The following is a 23,501-nucleotide window of genomic DNA, read 5'->3' on the forward strand; positions in this document are numbered from 1 at the left end:
AACTAAAGGTACTATCATTAATCAAGGGGATGTTATGCATCTTCCCTGGAATACAAAGTACATATTTGTTAATTTGCCGTCAAATATCAGGACCAGTGTCATTGACAAGTTTATGAGTGTATGTCATAACATCGGAGTTGCACGTAACTTTTAAGAAGGTGTTTTCCATCTTCCCGAGGCAAGAGAGTTAACTGACTATAAAAGTTGAGTTTCCACCCTTGCCGAACTTGGCTGGTATTATGGAGTTACATTTTGGCTGGACTAACGAGTCTATGCATAGTCCAATCAAAATCGCGCACCGAAATCGAAATCAGGTTCGTAAACTGATTTCGGTCGATTGCAGGATTTGCAAAGCATTTGCATCGCCAACTCGTTGTCAGCAGATATTTTCCAAATCTTTTCATGTTTTTAATCAAGGTGCTCACGTGATTTGATGAATTTCGCTATGTAAGACCCGTTTTATCACAATATAGATCTTGTCTATCGATCAGATCGTCTCGACTCGGCACCACCATTTTGTGTGAAGCAAACGCAAGTGATACGAGAGGTGGAATCTGATTGGTCCATAGGAGAGGCTTAGAAGGGACGTGACTGGTAATAGCCACTGGTGGCGCTACGATCGAGCCCAGTAATTCCAGCTTAGTTCGGCAAGGGTGGAAACTGGACTTTTATAGTCAGTTAACTCTCTTGCCCCAGGAAGATGGTGTTTTCTGGCGTAAGTAGGTCTGCTTCAGTTGATGTTTTTTCCCGAGAAGAAGAAATGTTTCTCTTGTAGCTGTCGTCGTTGATTTCCGCCCTTTCTTCAATACATAGCATTATGAATGGGAATTCATAAACACAACACTTGAGTCCCTTTCTGGTTCTCTCATTCCTGTAATACTCAAAACACAAATTACCCAATTTAAGGTATTTCGATCAAATACATTCTTAACGATAACACATCCTTCGTGTGAATTTCTGCATTGTAAATTTCCAGTTAACACTCAAATTCGTGCTAAAACGATTTAAACCAAATATGTCTAACACCATAATAAGACTCATTGCGTGGAAATAACAATCATATAAACCTCTAAACCAATGCCTCTGAAACGTGGTGTGCATGTCCAAGCGAATGCTGACACTTGAATGTGTACATTACAGTCCGATTTGAGTATATCACAGCCGCAATGATCAAGCATGGTATATATCCTTAAAGATGTATACCTTACAAGCCCTTTGTTTTCACCTTTTCGCGAACAAGTGGTATCATCGATATTTGATACTGATTCATTCACAAATGCTCACGATACAGTCGGAATCGTACAATCTGTATTTTAAGCAGAGATTTTTTTGTTGCTTTTCTCCTTTATTTAGCTTCAAGGTATGTCATAAAATGTGCATGATTCCTGATGAACGATTATTGCCAGATACGACAGCATTACAGCAGGTGAGATATGGTCCTGCATATTTTGCTTTTAGATATTAGGATGCTGTTTCATACGTGATCTACGGCACTACGTCAGAAAGTCAAAAGTCATGAGCTTTATGTTTGTTATGCAAATTTCACTAATATCAGTGGGTCGTATTCAAGAGTAATGATTTGTGTATTCCTTATTTCAACGCATAATAAAATAATACCTAAATCTAGTCATATTTTGAGAAATGCCATGTTTCATATTCGTTTTTCAGATTGTCCAGGACATAATACGTCGCCGAGAAGCACCACAACAGGTACGTGGTTGCATCTATAAGTGAGTGAATGTTGTTTAATGCCGTCTTCAACGAACAGTTCTAAACATTCATCATCATTTGTTGTCGAATTTGTTTCCTTCACACATTTAGGGCACGCCTATCTCAGTAGTTCATTGTGGAGAGTTACGTCCCTTAGACATGAGAAAATCCTATGATCGAGAGTTTGAATCTTACATTGACCATGATTACGATACATGGTTTGGATGCGACCACCATAACAGTGCTCGTGGTTTTCACTCACCCACCTCTACCACACACTACAATCGATGGCAATTAGTGTTCGTCATGTTGTATTTTTGTCTTACGTCATTGTAACGAATGATGACGTATTTTAAATACTAGTAATGTGACATGGTGACATTTACTGATTTCCTTCTTGTTTCAGTCGGAAGTACGACGCCACTCACTCCTACTCCTCCAGGTTTGCTTTTCTGTATATCTGTGTTTGAAGTATGCGCGCGTGTGTGTATGCATGTGCTGAGGCGGGGGATGATATTCTCTAGGGTAGATTATAAACAATAATACACATATTTGAGGAGGGTCATGAATAAATGTCCATTCAATAGTAACATTTAAGATAATGGTGTTAATGGAGTGTTTAAGTAAGCAAGAAGAACACTTTAAATACAAGTCTAGAAAAGAAACGGATCCTGAGAACCAAACTGGAATTGCAGTAATTGCAGTCTTTTCCTGATATTGAAGACTTTCAGATGTGTGTCAAGTTTGATTCATAACATTTCAAACTCGTTTGAATAGCGGTCAAAGTGGAACCGCACTTTTATATTACTTCCTTACATGGAACTAATCCAAACACCTTTGTTTTATCAGAGTTAGTGTTTAGCCCTGATAATTTATGGAAAGTAATTAGAGTGTCCATAGAGGACCTGAGACTCTTCTGTGCTGTTCAAGAACAGTTGTATGTCATCTGCATATTTGCCCTTATTTATATTCTTCAATTTTTAGTTCTATCCATTTAATGTGTTTATTGCTTCTTACCATAAACCCCAAGTATTTCAGAATGAGTGAGTGAGTTTGGTATCACGCCGCTTTTAACAGTATTTCAGTTATATCACGTCGTGTCAGCTTAATGTGGGAGAAAAGCCCGAAGTGATGCAGGTCTCAGACGTTTACCACTTCGGTGAAACCAACGAGCACGGGTATGGTGGTGACAAGCCTAGAAACATAATCGGGGCGAACCGGGATTCGAACCCACAATCATAAGTTTCTGGCGTGCCCAAGGGACACAACTCTGCACAGCGAATCGCGGCGCCTTAGACGACTGGGCCACCCGTGCCCCATTATTTCAGGATGAAAAGATAGGGCGATGTTGGGTCACCCTTTCTACTGCTGTTTGTGTTGGAAAAAACAGATGACATTTTGTATCACTCAGGACGTTGCATCATTAGTCATTCTCCCATGACATTGAAAAATGCTTGATTCTGATTTTTTTAAAAGAGATAGTCTTTTTCCTATTGAAACCTCTTTCAATATTAAGCCTTTTCGCACAAGGGTCTTGCGTATGAATACAACGATAGCCTACATATCGACCCTTCAGAAATAGCTGCATTCGGTAAGGTAGTGTGGTTCCACTATGTCAGAACTTAACGAACACAGATCTTTTGCATGCAAATGATAACGTTTATAAAACTCTTAGCGACATGTTCAGTAATTTCTTCATTGAAACAAACGAAAATAAGATTTTGAGATTCTATTAACAAGTGCTATAGAACATATTTCGTTTTGTCTTCATGTTCAACTCTCTGGTTATTTATTGCAGAGGATGGTATCACCTTAGCCATTGTGTTGGGAGTTTTGATATCTTGTGGAGTTCTTGCCCTTGGAGTATCTGCATATATATATCGGAGATACAAAAGAAGGTAGCCCACTACCACAATTAAAGACTTCAGTGTAATTTTGATTAGGTTCTTATTATATCTCCCTGAGTAAGTTGACAGTGTTCTTGATGATAGGTTTAATAACTTGAATTTAGAAAAGGATACATAAGTTCTTGGACAAGGTTACCATTTTTCTTACACATTACTTGTGAGTCGAGCGTATACAGCTACAATTACCTTGATAAGACAATAAGACAATAAGAAACAATACCAGTTGATAGTCCGATAATTTCAATAATGAACTTTAATAAGTTTTTGCTTGTCCTCAGGGGGCCTGGCCACTCCACAGAAGAGAATGAAGCAAGTATGCGACCCATGACGGAGGAAGTGAAACTGTGACCTGAAGAAAGAAGCCTGGAGAAAGAAGGCTAATTACACATCCACATTTGTCTGCCACATTGAAATGATACTTCCATTTGGATGTTTTCTTAACGGGGTTAGCATGTGGAGTTCATGTCATTTGTCATGTTCCCATGGCATGGTGTAATGCATACCGCCTGGCTATAGTGTAGGACTTGTTAATTACGTCATTATTTCGATATTAAATTTAGTGATGCCCAGTAATGTCACTGTTAACAATCTTGTATTGGACCAAGGGAGCTAACCCATTTGATGAAAGTCCATCATAGTCTCTATTGACGCCCTGTTTAGTTTTCAGTCACTCATGGGCTCCTTTGTGATACTATACTGAACAACAAAAGTTCCTGTGACATTGAATGAGATTTCATGCAAAGTTATGTTTTTTTTATATCAAATCTGAAACAATTTCGGTTTGCAACAGATAAAAGACCCTGTTAGTGTTAAAATGGTTTAAGGGGGCACGGGTGGCACAGTCGTCTAAGGCGCCGCGATTCGCTGTGCAGAGTTGCGTCCCTTGGGCACGCCAGAAACCTATGATTGTGGGTTCGAATCCCGGTTCGCACAGATTATGTTTCTAGGCTTGTCATCACCATACCCGTGCTCGTTGGTTTCACCGAAGTGGTAAACGTCTGAGACCTGCATCTCTTCGGGCTGTAGTGATTTTACTTCCGCGAACAATATGGTGATTAACTGCTCTGATGGTTCCGCCAATTAATAGTGTGATCGCCCGGCACGATCTGCGTAGTGTTATCTTAAAATGCGGTCCGCGACTGTTAGCTCAGAACTAGGGATTTTACCTTTCTTGAAGCTTCGTTGCAGACGATCCCTTTTCCGGCAGCGCTCGGCCACTTGCATCTTGGCCTCGGTTGCCCGAACACTTCCGAGGGAAACTGAATGTCTCCGACGGAAGAAGAGATCGCCTCACACAACACTCCTCCCTGTTTTCTAAGCTCGGGTACATCCGAGGACGTCCGTCATTGCTGAAGGTCCTCCCCCCATCATTTCTGCTCAGGCACATCCGGTGGCGTCCGTCATTGCTGGAGGAACACCTTGTTTTTTAGCCGCTCTGGCACATCCGAAGACGTCCGTCATCGCTGGGAGGGATGCTTTAATATTGCTGGAAACCCTACTCCACACATTCAGTCATGCGAGACGTTAAGGGTTTGTACCCATGAATGGAGACTGGTACTTGATTTACGGTGTCAATATGGAGTTTCTATATTCTTGCAACCCTACTCCACACATGCAATCATGCGAGGTGTTAAGGGTCTGTAGGTTTAATGGTATCCCCACAGCCTATGGCATCAGATAATTTAAGATGCAAAATACCCATGAATAGACACGGGTACTTGATTCACTGTGTCTTGTATTTCCTTGTATGTAGTTTCTAAATCCTTGCAGCCCTACTCCACACATTCAATCATGCGAGGTGTTGAGGGTTTGTACCCCACAATTAGCATCGGATAATTAAGATGCAAAATACCCATGAATGGACACAGGTACTTGTTTGGGAGTTGTGTATCGTGGCTGTACCACTTCCCTGACCCCCAGGAGTAACTCGATCTGCGTAGTGTTATCTTAAAATGCGGTCCGCGACTGTTAGCTCAGAACTAGGGATTTTACCTTTCTTGAAGCTTCGTTGCAGACGATCCCTTTTCCGGCAGCGCTCGGCCACGTGCATCTTGGCCTCGGCTGCCCGAAAAAACTTTCGAGGGAAACTGAATGTCTCCGACGGAAGAAGAGATCGCCTCACACAACAGGGCTTTCCTCCCACATTAAGCTGACACGCCGCGATATAACTGGAATACTATTAAAAGCGGCGTTAAACCCAATTCACTCACTCATTCAAATATTTTAATTTGCCATACTGACTTCAGAAAATGCGTGATTTCATAAAAAAACCCACATGAACATGCCAAAATGTCAATTTATAAATCAATAGCGTGTGTGTCCACCTCTGGTTGCGATGCAAGCAACACATCTTCGTCTCATGGAATGGACCAGGCTTCGCACAAAGTCCTGTGGGATAACTCTCCATATCTGCTGGAGCATGTTTCGAAGTTCCTGGAGTGTCTGTGGAACACGTGGTTGACGTCGAAGGCGCCGATCCATCTCATCCCACATGTGCTCGATTGGTGAGAGATCAGGGGAGCGAGTCGGCCAGGGTATGATATTCACGTTGTTTTGTTGAAGAGATTCCTGAACAAGTCGAGAAATATGAGGCCGGGCGTTGTCATGTTGAAAGGTATTGCCTCGGCCATGACGACGCGAAAACGGTAGAACAACAAGGCCGATGATCTCGTGGCGGTAGCGCTGTCCATTGAGATTTCACTCTACCACTATCAAACGGGTCCTCTGTCTTGCTGTAATCCGACCCCATACCATAGCGCTGCCGCCGCCGAACCGATCTTCTTCCATGACACAATGATTGACGTAACGTTCACCTCGACGTCGGTACACTCGAATCCGTCCATCGCTGTGGCTGAGATGAAAACGAGACTCGTCAGTGAATAGAACTTGTCCCTACTGCATGGCCGTCCAACGTAGACGCTGTCTGCATCACTGTAGACGTGCTTGACGGTGGTTTCTTGTCAAAATGGGACGTTTGGCGGGTCTTCTTGCGACAATCCCTGCACATCTTAGGCGGCGACGTACAGTTTGTGAAGATATTCTTCGAAGGCCAGGGACGCTTCTTGCAGTCACCGTTACTGGCTGGAATAGATTTCGTAGGTGTGTTGTTCGAATTCAGTTGTCTTGTCGATTATTGGTTACGCGTGGCCCGCCACTCCGAGGATGGTCTCCGACTGCAATCGTCTGTTGCCAACGTTGCCATAAACACCAAATGGTGTTTCTGTGGACGTTAAATTGTCTTGCAACATCACGTTGACTCGATCCTGCTTCAAGCATACCAATGGTTCGCAGACGCTCATTTTCGGACATGCGTGGCAATTCGTAATGTTAAATAATTGCGTAATTCTGTTGTTGTTCTGAGTGTTGGTTGTCAGCACAATGCTAAACAATGCTTTTATACCCATTCTTAGGTAGTGAAATGCATGGGGCTTGCATAAAAGTCAACTTTTGCATGGAATGCATGCTTTTCTGTAGCAGTTGCGTTTTTGTGACTTGATTCCATACATGTACTACAATATTGAAAACCAAACTCTACTTGTTTGAAAAGTACACTAAAATATTGGTGTCAAAGGAACTTTTGTTGTTGTGTATAGTTATCATTTTCAGTTTCTGAGTCCCATGCAATTTCATGTGAAAAGTCCTACCATCTTCGAGGACCAATCTCTGGTTCCAAGGTTCACCTGCTTCTAGAAAGGCTCGTATCTTGACTTGACTTTCAAATCATATTTCGCAGGACTGTGACTCACAAACCAGTGGTTGAAATTATGATTATAACATTATGCTGTCCGGTTACAATGTCATACAATCACCGAGCCTGACCACCCTTCGACAAACAAAGGTTACCTGGGACTAATTCAACCTCAATCTCCACAGTGATATTTTCATTTCAATGTGTATCATGATGCAAGTGCTGATCTGTTTCTTTTTGCATATGAATTGGAGTTTCTGCTCGGATTGGCAAAGTCGAAACATAAAAGTTTAACTTTAGCTTCAGGTACATCGATGATCATATATCGTTCAATAACTATCAAATAGCCAAGTCCACTGATTTTCCCACCGGAATTCGAAATAATGCAGATCAGTGAGACCGCCCCATCTGTTTCATTTTTAGATATGTGCATACAAATTCAGAGTAATAAAAAAATTCCCAATGAGACTGTGTGACAAGAGGGATCACTTCAACTTTTGAAAAGTCAACTTTGTGTCGAGCAGTATTCCAGCAGATCCAGCCTTTGGTGTTTGCTTTTCACAACTTTCTAGTTACAAAGGCGTTCTCTTTTTACAAAGATGCGTCACGAGACTCTTGCTCAAAAGTCACATTCAAGGCCTCAGAAAAGCTTTCAAAACGTTTTGTGGCAGATATGTAGATGACATTTCCAAATTTGACGCAGTGACAAAAATGATGTCCGATGCAATTCCCAATTTTGACTAGTATCATATGTTCCCATGTTCAGGTGAACAATTGACTTGCGTTTGCATGTGTGTTCTTTTGGTGACGGGTGCCATCGATGGAATTGGATGCGCTCTCCGTTTCGCGAAAACCCGGTATCATCACTATTTGATAATGATTCATAAACACATGCGCATGAAACAGTTGGAATTGAAAAATCGACTCTGCTTTTAGCAGAGATTCTTGTGGCTATGGAAAGGGTTTTGTCGTTTTTATTTCAGCTCTTTCTTTTGATATTTGATATTGTTATGTGGCAGCATATATTGTAAGTTTATTTCTGAAGATTGTTAGTGGAAGCTGTTTGAAGTTTGTTGTAGAATATTTGGTTGAGGAGCAATGTCATCGTTTCCAGTCATGCATTATAGTCTCTATTGACGCCCTGTTTAGTTTTCAGTCACTCATGGGCTCCTTTTTGAAAATAGTTATCAACCACTTTTCAGTTTCTGAGTCACATGCAATTGCATGTGAAAAGTCCTACCATCTTCGAGGCTTCAGTGTATGTGCAGGACCAATTTCTGGTTCCAAGGTTCATCTGCTTCTAGAAAGGCTCGTATCTTGACTTGACTTTCAAATCATATTTCACAGGACTGTGACTCACAAACCAGTGGTTGAAATTATGATTATAACATTATGCTGTCCGGTTACAATGTCATACAATCACCGAGCTTGACCACCCTTCGACAAACAAAGGTTACCTGGGACTAATTCAACCTCAATCTCCACAGTGATATTTTCATTTCAATGTGTATCATGATGCAAGTGCTGATCTGTTTCTTTTTGCATATGAAGTGGAATTTCTGCTCGGATTCGCAGAGAGTTTATGAAACTGAAACTGAATCGCTGTGTTATTTTATATAATATTTTTCTGGCCTAATTTGCTTCAGAATGTTTTGCAAGACAGACCATGCATGTCAGCTGGTATCAAAACTTAATCGGAAAATTCCTTCTGATCCTTGAGAGCGGTTCTGTCGGGTCATAGTTGATTATGTTGATCACTTGGTTAAAGCAAAGTCTGGTAATCAGTTTTTGTTTGTTTTGTGGTTTACGCCACACAGTATTCCAGCTATATGACGGCAGTATATGTTGATATGTGAGCTTCGACCAGATTCCCTGAAGCGTTTCTTTTAAGTACTTTGCCAGTTATTGGTATGGCTTAAATAAAGGTCTTCCCCATAGTTGGCTTATCCAATGTAGTTCAGTCTGATCAATGGTCGAATGACAATGGTCAGTGTTAGGGCTGTTTTAGCAGGTTACGTATGTGTTGGAGTATGCGTTAGACAGCTCAAATATGGTGAGTCATAAGATGCACTGGTGCAATAAATTCTCTCCTAAGGTGCAGACACAGGTGACATATTGGGTATGGATGTCACAAAGTGTGGGACCATAATAGAAACCGCCTGCATCACAACCTAAAACATATATATATAACCTGAGACATTGTTCACTGAAACATTAGCACACTTGAGTCTTACAAAAGTTCTCCACGTCAAACATGTTATCCCGAGCTTAAGCACTAAGTTTTAGTAATATTTTAGCTAAAGGAGGAGAACCTTATCAGGAAGAGAACCTTAACACGTTGAAAATCGAACATGTCCTTTGGGCATGACGAACAAACGCTTAAACCACTAGGCTTCCAGCATCTTCCCCTTTACTGCCTTGATATAGTACGGGTGAAATCAATACATGCTCATATCATCAAAGATATTCTTTTTGTAATTCTACCCCCTCTCCAGAGGTAATGGAGCTCACAGATCTTCGTTCATGCATGTACAGCTGAATATAACTGTCCTCTGACCTTTTGTGTTCCTGAGTGTTCTGTACATTCTGCCACCAGGTTTATGATGTAATATGTTTGCTACAGTGTAACAGTGAAGCATAGAAATTTAATTGTTCCTAGTCATTTATATGCTGACTGTGTTTGTTATAAAATCACACTATTTACTGGTTTACTGTTTCTATTGATCTTGCGTTGTCTGTGTGCAATAAGTGGGAAACTGTCATGTAATGTTTTTTCACACCACGATGTTGTATAATGAAATGTTGAATACAACTTTTCTCTAGGCCGTGTTTCTTTGTTCTTGTGTCTGTCATAATGGTTGTACAAAACCAAGAACACACATGCATACTTTACCAAACACACAAAACATCCGTGTAAATTTCCCGAATCAATCTCAGTTATGAGACATACTTGATATTGCACTGGATTGGTTTGACATTATCATGTTGGGAAATGTTTTCACACGATGATTATCACACGCAGTTATCCTTCGAAACCCATTTATATACGTTTTCGGCCAACACTCACATTTGTTTTACAATGTTTGATAGCTCAGCTAAATAGCCATTGCGCTTTCCGCGATTGTCCGCTCGTTTTAATGTATTTAATATAAATAAATCTGTCAATGTATGGATGTTTGCATGCATCATTGTGGAATTCCATTAACCATTATCCCAAATAAATTTTAAAAAATGTTGCATTTCGCATCTCATAAAATTGTGTGAGAGGCCGGTGCTTACCCCTCGAATACCTGATTTTCAGTGATCCATTTATATGATTTTCATCACTATTTCGCATTTTACGCCCAATGTAATCTGTTGCGGCAGACAATCGAGACTTATTATACTCTATCATTGACGGTTTGACGGTACGCGTGTTTTAGAAATTCTTCGATACACTTGGCAGCAGGTTTCTGAATATTCTGATGTCTGATGCCAATTGCAAAACATACTGTTTTACTTTATTGCATTTCCAAGCCTTAAAGTAAAACAAGAACCTGGTAATGTGTACGTAGTTTGTGTGTTTTTTACTTGTTATGATTCCCCATTTGGGTATACTGTTGGAAGGTTAGAATGTTGCTAAAGTGGCGTAAAATGTTCACTCACTTTTATGTACACATATATCAGGTAATTCCGATAGGCTGCACGACGTCCAACATTCCTTTGTATAATATGTATATCCTTTTAATACGGAGCATGGTCGCCCAAGCAGCCGAAATTTGAAATGTTGAAATTGTAATTATGTCCGACTTCTCAACTTTGGAGCATTCATAGATACATGCTGAACAGCCTATGTTAATTAAACAATCTATTTTTGAGATATTACTTTAACTCCCTTGAACCCTTTTGAACGTTTAACAGTCAAATAGAAGTGTGTAGCGTTTCACGTTTAAAGTCTGAATTGAAATGTCATCTAGACCTAATTTTGATCATGCTATACTGCCACACTATCTTTTTTTGCATTATCTAGAGCAGTCTACGACTGCTATCCCCACTGATTACAGTTCAACGAAGATCATCCCTGAAGAAACTGTGCCAAACGCTCAGCCAATTGATGTCGGCATCATCATCGGCATCATCATCGGCATCATCATCGTCGTCATCATCATCGCTATTATAGTCTATCGACATAAAAGAAATACCCCATGTCCTAGGTAAGATATTTCTTTTGGAGTACATATCCCTTGAAGCAACCGTTTTGCAATATACTGTATTTTGTTGCAGAACAGTACAGTTATTCTGTCAAATGTAACGACCTTGAAGGTGTTTTGATAACTGACCACTCCCTAAGAAACACATATGATGCCACAAATAGAAAGGGATCACTAAAGTGTTACAGGAAATCAATGTAATCATTAATACCAGAGAAAGCTTGCAGATAAGCATGTTCATTAACAGTCAACGGGTTGAAGCGAATGTGTCCAACCACTAAGGAATTAACCTATCGCCACACTCAAATATCAGGCGAGAATAATATTGTCCACATGTACGTTTGTAATACATCGGCATGCTCCTAATAATATGACATGTTACATTCACGTTTTTCATCCATCACTGCATATAAAATAAAGTTAGTCAGTTTATTATTCCATATTTTTTATCGATACGCACTGTACAGAAACAATATTCAACATTCTTTATTGAACGTTGACCTGAATCTTTTTGACAAACTTTTGACAGACTATCTGATTGGTCAGTTATGTTATGTTGTTTGATTAACAGGTGTCACCTGGTGTCATCACTGAATATCAGTGATCCATTCATGCAATTTTCACCACTATTTTGCCTTTTCAGAACAATGGAATCTGATTCCACGGCTAATCGAAATTAATTTTGTTCTGGTGTTGACGCTTTAACTACAACACAATATTACAGAATTGAACTGTGAAGATGCAAGAAACACAAACACTCGCACCCACAGGGATTTTTATTAGATGATGTTGAGCGTTAATCACAATGTTCAATACAAACGTTGATAAGAACAATATTCATTCAGACATAGTCGTCGGTGAAGGAATTGAGTTGAAGAGCTGACGTTGAACGGTAAAAACGACTTCAAAATACAACTTCAAACTATGTTTACGTTCTAAGGCGTTATAATGAGGCAATTTCAGTCTCGTTATAAGACGACTATCTTTGTTTACATTTGTTTACGTTGAATACGTTGTTGGGTGAGGTTCAGTAAACTAAAATAGAAAGAAAATACAATCCTCACTGAACTAATTAAATAATCAATATTACCAATATAAAACAATAACAAATAACTTTCTGACAAGATACTTAAAACTGCTTACAACTGCAAAATAATTACTGAATTGAAGTTATAAATGCATTGAACACTTGATAAATAAAATAAAATTAACTTTGGCATTGAAAAATAGGAGTTTACTTACATTTGTGTTGCTTTACACTTTGGAGAATTTAACAGTGGTCCTAACAAGATGGAGATTTGATTGATTGTGAGGGGAACGTGTGCTTTTAAGATCATGTGACTTGAAATGAAAATTGAGGCTGTAAACAAGTTAATAATTTATCTGCAAAAGCTTATTGAGAAATGGGGATTTGAACTCACAATCTCTAGGTTTCAAAGGTCATGTGACATATTAGAACGAAACACTTTATCCACAAAGCCAAAGTGAGGAGGTTCAAATGAAAATAACTTTAAGTGGACCAAATATTTAACTTGGAAAAACCGTGTTTTTAAAAAAATAAAAGAAACTTAAGCCTTTAACAAAATAAAGAAAATGAACTTTAAACAAAACTCTTGAAACAGATGAAAAACACCATTTCTGCATTTACAAACTGTATTGGTGAAACAGTAATTTCACCGTTGTTTTTCTTGGTTTATTCACACAGCTGCCGTTGGTTAGTGAAGCCTATAATAGAAAAGCAGGGGTTGTTTTGTTGGTTCAAAAATAGTAAAATCTAATTTATGTCACACGTTATCATGTTTTGTGTTGACAGGAAGGAACAACCGAGACCAAAACGGGAAAACAACTTGCTGACTTGCCTGTTTAAAAGGTAGAAATTAAATAGTTCCTGATGCGTAAATTATTTTTATAAATCGTTTCAGTTAAGTTTGTATATCAACAACATTTTCGACAGGTCTTTAATCACTTTTAGCTCACCTTGGCATTTTGTCATTCCGTCATTCTGACCTACAATGTACGTGTACCTCATTGAGTAGCATATGCCACATTTCAGATTGGCCTGCATCAGGCAGGTTGTATTTATAGGCTGTTGTCCTCCAGTGTAACGTACAGTGCTGACTTTGTTGTGATTGAGAACATATTTTGCTTCCTCAATTATAAACCCTTTTAATAATCATAAGAGTGAGCGAGTGAGTATGGTTTGAACTAGCTTTTACCAATATTCCAGCAGTATCACGGCGGGGGACACCAGAAATGGGCTTCACACATTGTACCCATGTGGGGAATAGAACTCGGGCCTTCGGCGTTGTTGTGATCACAATTGATCGCAAGCTATTCACGATATTTTGGGCCATTTTGTATAAGGGACGAAGTTATTATTGTCGACAATATAGAAATAACCTGTGATTATATCAATATACTTAATGAACACATTACGCCTTCGTAATGAAAAATACCGTAAACTATGTAATGCTGTACAATGTATTGCTTGTTTCACAATTCAAAATAGCAAAATGCTAACATGACAACGTTTTTTTCTATTGTGTTAACAGATCAAGTCATACAACAGTTGACACCAGCAGCGATGATGAAACCTAAACATGCCTGTAGCCAACTCTGTCATCCATATCTGTCGGAGCATTCTGTATGGCGTTATACCTAGTATTACTTCTAACAGCGGTCCACGAATAGCAAGTGTTAGTTTCAAGCATACTCTCCGTTTGCGTGTAGTTTGGTGTTGTAGATTGCTTACAATTTTACGAGCGCTTCCGGTACAAAACATCCGAGTTCGGGGCGCCCTGCTAATGTTAGAGTTGGTGAGGATGAATAAAGACAGCAGGATATCCATGACAAACCTTAAGATGGATGCTGCTGGAATTATTGGTGTCATTTGGATGAGTGGGCTATTGGTTGTCAGTAGTGGGAGGAAATGTAGTAACATCTATGTAATTTGAGCCAGCTGCTTTGTAAGAGTATTATTAATCTTAATTTCAGGTTCTGTTTTAATAGGTTATTTACAAGGATTGTAGAATATGATAGTTATCAAAGACAAGAATAGCTCTAAGTATGTCCTAGTTTATCATGTAATTGATGATTTAGATGTACTGGACTCCCTTCATCTTTGAAGGATGATCTCTTCATATTACATTTAACATTAAACTTTTATGTTGATACCAGCATACATTACATAAGCCCAATCTACCTTGATATGTCCTGAAAGGTAACTTCGTGGATTTGCAGTTACAAGACTGTATGTAAAACTGTATGGCCAATGCAGATTTTCTGCCAGCATTGGTTCTGTAGCAGTGCCTGTCTCTGGACAGGTACAAAATCTAGGAGTGTATTTTGATTCAAGTATGAACAAGCAGGTCACCCATGTGTGCAAGTTGGCATCCCTCCATCTTCATCACATCGATAAGCTTAGGCGTTATATTTCAGTGGATCCAGCAAGAACGCTGGTATGAGCTCTTGTCATCTTCCGCCTAGATTATGCAGATTCTTTGCTGTAACGTATCTCATCATCACCATCACAAAGTCTTCAGGTTATCCAAAACCACAGCATCCAGAATCGTGACAAGATGCTCACGTAAACAACACATCTGTCCAGTAATCCGAGAACTTCACTGGCTTCCTGTTGCTGACAAAATTCATTTCAAACTTATCACTCTTTACAAGTGTTTGAAGACTGACTCAGCTCCTTCATATCTATCATCACTCCTCCAAAGTCACATTCCATCCCAACTCACAGATCTCAGGACAAAGACTTACTCATCAGACCTAAACCAAGAACAAAATATGGCGTCGCTCGTTCCAGTGTGCGTCATCTGTGCTTTGGAACAATCTTCCAATACAAATCAAGCCTGCATCCAGTCGCCAAGCTTTCTGCAAGGAACTAAAGGCACACCTTTTTTCTTCCACATAAACTGCTTCATGTACTTTGTTTAATCGCCTGTGAGACGCCAAGGTGGAACTCGGCGCTATATAAATAGATTATTTGTTTTCCCAGCCGAAAGCCCTCTTGTAATCGTTGGATGTATTATTTTTAACTCCATAGAAAACACAAAAAACAGTATTCCATAGCCCTAATAACCAAGGGCAGTTAATCCAAAAACAAGTACAGTTCAACTCAATTTCAATTCAATTTCTTTATTCAGCATAAAGGCCACAGGCCCATGTACAAATAAATATTGACATATAGAATATACATATTGGTGCAACATTAAACAAGTATTACACATGGAATGAACGTCATACAATAGCCTCTTTAATGTATTTACAGCATTGAAGTAAATCAGTGAGTTTGCCTGAGGTTATATGCTTGAATAACTGAAATTTACAATATATATTTGGAATGTGTTGTTGTCTGATATCATCATATATTGGACATGATAGCAAAAATGTAATTCGGTTTCAATGATGTTCTTACAAAAAGGACAAAATCTAAAACTATTACCAATGTACTATTACTTTTTTTCCAATATTCACCATGATATTTAATTCTCCAATTCTTGATAGTGATAACATTCTTCTTAGTTCTTTACAAGTGATTTTTAAAATATATGATTCAATAACAAATGCTGTTTTGAATGACGAATAAAATTCTAAATGTTTATAATCATTAACTTGCGAATGCCATGTTTGTATATAACAATCTTTAACTCTTTGTGAAAACCCACATATAAAATGAATCAGTATGAGCAACAGATTGATTTTCCCATACAAAACCCAAACCATATAAATACAAAATATTCTTAATGTTAGTAGCCCATATAACTCTTCCTAGTTGATCTAATCTATATATGATATTATAACATTGTCTAGGATATCTTTATTTGACATAGTGGTTAGATGACACCAATATTTCAAACAATGTACATAAGTCTCACAATACAATTTATAGCGTCCACATTCACCCCAAATAGCAACATTTGTACAAGATTTCCCGACACCAAGGAAATATTTACACAATTTAGTTTGTATGGCTTCTACAACATTCCAATGTGGGTTCCTCACATTTCTGAACAATAAAATAATATTGGTTATATTTGCATATCAAACATTTGAAACAATATTGGTAAAGGAAGGGAGTTAAGTTTAATGTGTGATTGCTTTATGGGAATAAGAGCTTTATTAGCTTTCTGGACTTAAGTTTTCACACATTTTGACCGTGATAATCGGTTTGAAAATACAACACCTAAATAACTATAATATGTTCATATCTTTATATGTACATCTTACTAAAACCATTTTTCAACATTTTTAAGTTTTCCAGCATTTTGGAAAACTAATATTTCAGTTTTATCAAAGTTAACTTTACAAAAAGAAGATAAAACATTAATTTTTCTTTGCAAACCAATAACTGAGTCATCAAATATACATAGATTATCAGCATACAACAATAAAAACAGATAATTAAAATCTTCTTCGACAAATATACCTCTACCGCCATACGTCTGTAATGAGTCTTCCAATTGATTGATAAACATAGAAAATAAAAGAGGACTCAAAACGCAACCTTGTCTAACTCCACTAAGACATTAGAACAAATCTGATAAAGAAAAGTTTTCAAGTTTCACACAAGCAATCGTTTTTGCATAAATATCACGTATCATATTCAACATCTTTCCATGTATACAATTTGTAGATAAAACATGCCATAGCCAATCTCTATTCACCGAATCAAAAGCCTTTTGAAAATCAACATATATACAGTACAGTGATTACATGTGTCTGCTGCTGTATGATCTTGACATTTTATGTTCTTGGATGCATTTTGCTATTGTTTAGGATGCATGTCTTCAAATCCTACTCCTTTGAACAAATTGGATGAAATGCTTCCGACTTTGTACGATTTGTCTCCATGCTCCATACATCAAGCTGTCGTAAGCGTTTTTGGATATCTGTTTTTGTTACGGCTCTATTAGATTTAATTCTGATTGCTTTTGTGCTCATAAACTTTACTTTAATATCATATTTTGTAAGGTTCTTTATAGAAAATATTAAAAGTTTGCTTGAAGTTTCTATTCGATTTTAATCCTGATCTACTCTTTCTCTGAAAGATATATTATTATCAATTATTCCGCCGATATTTTTACAAGAGATAATTCAATAGCAAGTCACTTGATCATGTTCAAATGTTTCACGTGTATGTAGTGAGTGAGTATGTGGGTTTTTAATGCCGCTTTGAACAGTATTGTGGGAGGAAAGCCCACAATGAAACCCACGAGCAAGGGTATGGTGCTGACAAACTAGAAAGATAATCGGCGCAAACCGGAATTCGAACCCACGATCATAGGATTCTGGCGTGCCCAAAGGACGCAACTCCGCAAAGCGAATTGCGGCGCCTTAGACGGATAGGACACAGGGGACCAATTTCGTGACAGGGCAGATAATACAAGAACAATTCATTTCTGAAACTGTCAAACTTTACATGTGTCTTCTGCTTTAGATGCATGACATTATAAATTCATTGACTGGGACACGTCTCAAACCATACTACTCTGAACCTACCACATCACATGCTTCCAAGCTTTCTAAAAATTGTCTCCATGCATTATACATCAAACTGTGTTAGCCGTTTTCTGATACATTTTTTGTTGCGGCCATATAAGATTTAACTTATGATCGATTTTATTCTCAAAAATATGTTGTAAGTTCTTTCATAAAAAAATATTAGAAGTGTGCATGAAGATGCGTGCGTGCGTGCTTTTTGTACATGCGTTTGTTTGTTCGAGCGTTATTCATGCTTGCGTTCGTACGTTTTTTCGTACGCCTGTGTGTGCGTTTGTGCGTGCACACGTATGTGCATTTGTTCGTGCATTTGTGCAAGAGTGCATATAAAGCATAATTTACATCACTACATGTAACTCCGATATGGAATCCAAGCAAACAAGGCCTTATGTTATCCCCTTAATGTCGAGCATGGTAATAGCAAGCACCATATTTTAACGAGGCGATCTGGTAATGAGTGAATCATAACAAGGAAGTGCTGGTATACGTATTTGACAAATCATGGTTAAGTATGCCCTCTTGTATTATTGAGCGTAAGTGAAATAGCTCATCATGGTCATCCAGAAAAGGTTCTGAATTTGTATGCAATAGGTGTGTTCATGTAACGGGGATATCAACCACAACCCAACAAGCAATCGTTGATGCGACGTGGCATCCCCTTATAAACCAAGTGTCATTTGATGCTATCTGTCCACTGAAGTACGACGTCTAGTTTGTCTGGGGACATTTCACATGAACAGCTTCTATTCGCCCAGTGCCTACATCGGCGATCGATATAAGCGTGGTCGACGAACACGCAGATGAGGTGCATCAAGTCTTTTCATACACCTGTAGGTGATTGACGATTTGATTGGCTACTTTTCTCGATTTCACAGAGCCTGCCCAGGCTGCTTATGTGCTGGAAAGGGTCGGTCTCTTGGGATTTAAATGGAATTTGTTCCACAATCAGATTCTGCTTCTCACAGAATGTAACACGATGAGGTTTTTTTAGGAAACTAAATGCCAAAGAGTCACCAAGCGACCATACATTCAGTGTATCATTCAGCAGTATTCAAGCTATGTAAATAAACAATTCTAGACCAGATAATTCAGTGAGTGATATTATGAGAGACGGGGTCCGATGACACCAGATCAAACAATTCGCGACGTTGTAACATGATATATGGATTAGTAAGTTGTTTTTGGACATTAACGTGTTACATCTAGGCCTTGTGAAATAATCACAATCAAGTTTTGATTTTTTATTCGAACACACGATCATCGGATCCTGGTACGGTTTCAGGGCGCAGCTGTACACAGCGAGTACATAAAGAACAATGTGTTAATTCTCATATCTAATGTGTTATATATTAAGTTTGAAGTAGATAAAGAGAAACATTAATCAATAGTTTCTATGCATGCGTGAGTTGTTTCCCTGTTACCAATTGTGAATGCATGGGTTTAATAAGTTATTTGAGCAGTAGTTCAGTTATATCACGGCTTGTCAACTTAATGTGGAAGGAAAGACCAAGGTAATGCAAGTCTCTCCACGTTTACCCACGTTTACACGGGTATGGTGTCGACAGCCTTAGAATTTCTGTGAGGGCGAATCTGAGATAATTGGGTTATGGCACTGTTTCGATACAGAAAAGTGAATTACGGCGCTTTGGACGACTTGACCACTCGTGACCCTCTAATAAAAATGTCCAGTTTTATGTGTATAGTGTATCTGATCAATGAAAATATAACGATAAAACAGCTATGTGTTTGTAGCATCATCAGAAAATTAGATAACATGTTAATGTAAAACAGGCTGAACTAAAATGTCACCTGTGCATGTGTGCAGTGACTGATATTGTGAGCAACGATGACATGACCTAAGGTTGCACCTGGTACAGTGGTACTCTGAGGAGGAAGTTGAAGGGTGGAGAGACGTGTAGATGTAGAACTGAACCCCTCCCATATGGTTGCACCTGCTGCTGTGATCCTCTGTAGAGGAAGCTGTTGGCGGAGAGACGTGTAGATAAGAAACGTTCCCCTCACAACAGGCTGCACCTGCTGCTGTGATCCTCCGTAGAGGAAGCTGTTGGCGGAGAGACGTGTAGATATGAAACTGTCCCCCTCACATTAGGCTGCAGCTGCCGCTGTGATTCTCTATAGAGGAAGCTGTTGGTAAAGCGACGTGTAGATATGAAACTGTCCCCTCACAATAGGCTGCACCTGCTGCTGTGATCCTCTGTAGAGGAAGCTGTTGGTAGATCGACGTGTAGATATGAAACTGTCACCTCACAATAGGCTGCACCTGCTGCTGTGATCCTCCGTAGAGGAAGCTGTTGGCGGAGAGACGTGTAGATATGAAACTGAACCCCTCCCATATGGCTGCACCTGCTGCTGTGATCCTCTGTAGAGGAAGCTGTTGGCGGAGAGACGTGTAGATATGAAACTGTCCCCTCACAACAGGCTGCAGCTGCTGCTGTGATCCTCCGTAGAGGAAGCTGTTGGCGGAGAGACGTGTAGATATGAAACTGTCCCCCTCACATTAGGCTGCAGCTGCCGCTATGATTCTCTATAGAGGAAGCTGTTGGTAAAGCGACGTGTAGATATGAACCTGTCCCCTCACAATAGGCTGCACCTGCTGCTGTGATCCTCTGTAGAGGAAGCTGTTGGTGGAGAGACGTGTAGATATGAAACTGTCCCCTCACAATAGGCTGCACCTGCTGCTGTGATCCTCTGTAGAGGAAGCTGTTGGCGGAGAGACGTGTAGATATGAAACTGTCCCCCTCACATTAGGCTACAGCTGCTGCTGTGATTCTCTATAGAGGAAGCTGTTGGTGGAGAGACGTGTAGATATGAAACTGTCCCCTCACAATAGGCTGCAGCTGCTGCTGTGATTCTCTATAGAGGAAGCTGTTGGTGGAGAGACGTGTAGATAAGAAACTGTCCCCTCACAATAGGCTGCAGCTGCTGCTGTGATCCTCTGTAGAGGAAGCTGTTGGTGGAGAGACGTGTAGATATGAAACTGTCCCCCTCACATTAGGCTGCAGCTGCTGCTGTGATCCTCTGTAGAGGTAGCTGTTGGTGGAGAGACGTGTAGATATGAAACTGTCCCCTCACAATAGGCTGCACCTGCTGCTGTGATCCTCTGTAGAGGAAGCTGTTGGTGGAGAGGCGTGGAGATATGAAACTGTCCCCTCACAATAGGCTGCACCTGCTGCTGTGATCCTCTGTAGAGGAAGCTGTTGGTGGAGAGACTTGTAGATATGAAACTGTCCCCCTCACATTAGGCTGAAGCTGCTGCTGTGATCCTCTGTAGAGGTAGCTGTTGGTGGAGAGACGTGTAGATATGAAACTGTCCCCTCACAATAGGCTGCACCTGCTGCTGTGATCCTCTGTAGAGGAAGCTGTTGGTGGAGAGACTTGTAGATATGAAACTGTCCCCCTCACAATAGGCTGCATCTGCTGCTGTGATCCTCTGTAGAGGTAGCTGTTGGTGGAGAGACTTGTAGATATGAAACTGTCCCCTCACAATAGGCTGCACCTGCTGCTGTGATTCTCTATAGAGGAAGCTGTTGGTGGAGAGAAATGTAGATATGAAACTGTCCCCTCACAATAGGCTGCACCTGCTGCTGTGATCCTCTGTAGAGGAAGCTGTTGGTGGAGAGACTTGTAGATATAAAACTGTTCCCTCACAATAGGCTGCACCTGCTGCTGTGATCCTCTGTAGAGGAAGCTGTTGGTGGAGAGACTTGTAGATATAAAACTGTTCCCTCACAATAGGCTGCACCTGCTGCTGTGATCCTCTGTAGAGGATAAGTTGTTGGTGGAGAGACGTGGATATATGAAACTGTCCCCTTACAATAGGCTGCACCTGCTGCTGTGATCCTCTGTAGAGGAAGCTGTTGGTGGAGAGACGTGTAGATATGAAACTGTTCCCTCACAATAGGCTGCACCTGCTTCTGTGATCCTCTGTAGAGGAAGCTGTTGGTGGAGAGACTTGTAGACATGAAACTGTCCCCCTCACAATAGGCTGCATCTGCTGCTGTGATCCTCTGTAGAGGTAGCTGTTGGTGGAGAGACGTGTAGATATGAAACTGTCCCCTCACAATAGGCTGCACCTGCTGCTGTGATTCTCTATAGAGGAAGCTGTTGGTGGAGAGACGTGTAGATAAGAAACTGTCCCATCACAATAGGCTGCAGCTGCTGCTGTGATCCTCTGTAGAGGAAGCTGTTGGTGGAAAGACTTGTAGATATGAAACTGTTCCCTCACAATAGGCTGCACCTGCTGCTGTGATCCTCTGTAGAGGAAGCTGTTGGTGGAGAGACGTGGAGATATGAAACTGTCCCCTTACAATAGGCTGCACCTGCTGCTGTGATCCTCTGTAGAGGAAGCTGTTGGTGGAGAGACGTGTAGATATAAAACTGTTCCCTCACAATAGGCTGCACCTGCTGCTGTGATCCTCTGTAGAGGAAGCTGTTGGTGGAGAGACGTGGAGATATGAAACTGTCCCCCTTACAATAGGCTGCACCTGCTGCTGTGATCCTCTGTAGAGGAAGCTGTTGGTGGAGAGACGTGTAGATATGAAACTGTTCCCTCACAATAGGCTGCACCTGCTGCTGTGATCCTCTGTAGAGGAAGCTGTTGGTGGAGAGACTTGTAGATATGAAACTGTCCCCTCACAATAGGCTGCACCTGCTGCTGTGATCCTCTGTAGAGGAAGCTGTTGGTGGAGAGACGTGTAGATATGAAACTGTTCCCTCACAATAGGCTGCACCTGCTGCTGTGATCCTCTGTAGAGGAAGCTGTTGGTGGAGAGACGTGTAGATATGAAACTGTTCCCTCACAATAGGCTGCACCTGCTGCTGTGATCCTCTGTAGAGGAAGCTGTTGGTGGAGAGACGTGTAGATATGAAACTGTTCCCTCACATTAGGCTGCACCTGCTGCTGTGATCCTCTGTAGAGGAAGCTGTTGGTGGAGAGGCGTGTAGATATGAAACTGTCCCCTCACAATAGGCTGCACCTGCTGCTGTGATCCTCTGTAGAGGAAGCTGTTGGTGGAGAGACTTGTAGATATGAAACTGTCCCCCTCACATTAGGCTGAAGCTGCTGCTGTGATCCTCTGTAGAGGTAGCTGTTGGTGGAGAGACGTGTAGATATGAAACTGTTCCCTCACAATAGGCTGCACCTGCTGCTGTGATCCTCTGTAGAGGAAGCTGTTGGTGGAGAGACTTGTAGATATGAAACTGTCCCCCTCACAATAGGCTGCATCTGCTGCTGTGATCCTCTGTAGAGGTAGCTGTTGGTGGAGAGACTTGTAGATATGAAACTGTCCCCTCACAATAGGCTGCACCTGCTGCTGTGATCCTCTTTAGAGGTAGCTGTTGGTGGAGAGAAATGTAGATATGAAACTGTCCCCTCACATTAGGCTGCACCTGCTGCTGTGATCCTCTGTAGAGGAAGCTGTTGCTGGAGAGACGTGTAGATATGAAACTGTCCCCTCACAATAGGCTGCACCTGCT

At 40.5% G+C, this 23,501-nt stretch overlaps 1 protein-coding gene across 2 annotated transcripts in view; it reads left to right on the top strand.

Annotated features, from left to right (window-relative positions):
- Nucleotides 1-17,516, top strand: part of LOC124117846 — a 30,683-nt gene extending 13,167 nt beyond the window's left edge. Inside the window, exons 6-9 of one of the 2 annotated variants that reach the window (XM_048398607.1) lie at nucleotides 1,669-1,710; nucleotides 2,117-2,152; nucleotides 3,509-3,608; nucleotides 3,896-5,845. In XM_048398607.1, the coding sequence (XP_048254564.1) occupies nucleotides 1,669-1,710; nucleotides 2,117-2,152; nucleotides 3,509-3,608; nucleotides 3,896-3,965 (248 nt within the window). In that variant the 3' untranslated portion in view covers nucleotides 3,966-5,845. Of the gene's footprint in view, nucleotides 1-1,668; nucleotides 1,711-2,116; nucleotides 2,153-3,508; nucleotides 3,609-3,895; nucleotides 5,846-11,314; nucleotides 11,499-13,308; nucleotides 13,366-14,047 lie in introns of those variants that run through there. The other variant, XM_046479870.2, reaches the window with a different exon arrangement.
- The last annotated feature ends 5,985 nt before the right edge of the window (nucleotides 17,517-23,501 follow it).

Source organism: Haliotis rufescens, unplaced genomic scaffold (genome assembly GCF_023055435.1).
Source record: "Haliotis rufescens isolate VD_foot unplaced genomic scaffold, xgHalRufe1.0.p SCAF_18, whole genome shotgun sequence".
In the NCBI taxonomy this organism is placed as follows: Eukaryota; Metazoa; Mollusca; class Gastropoda; order Lepetellida; family Haliotidae; genus Haliotis; species Haliotis rufescens.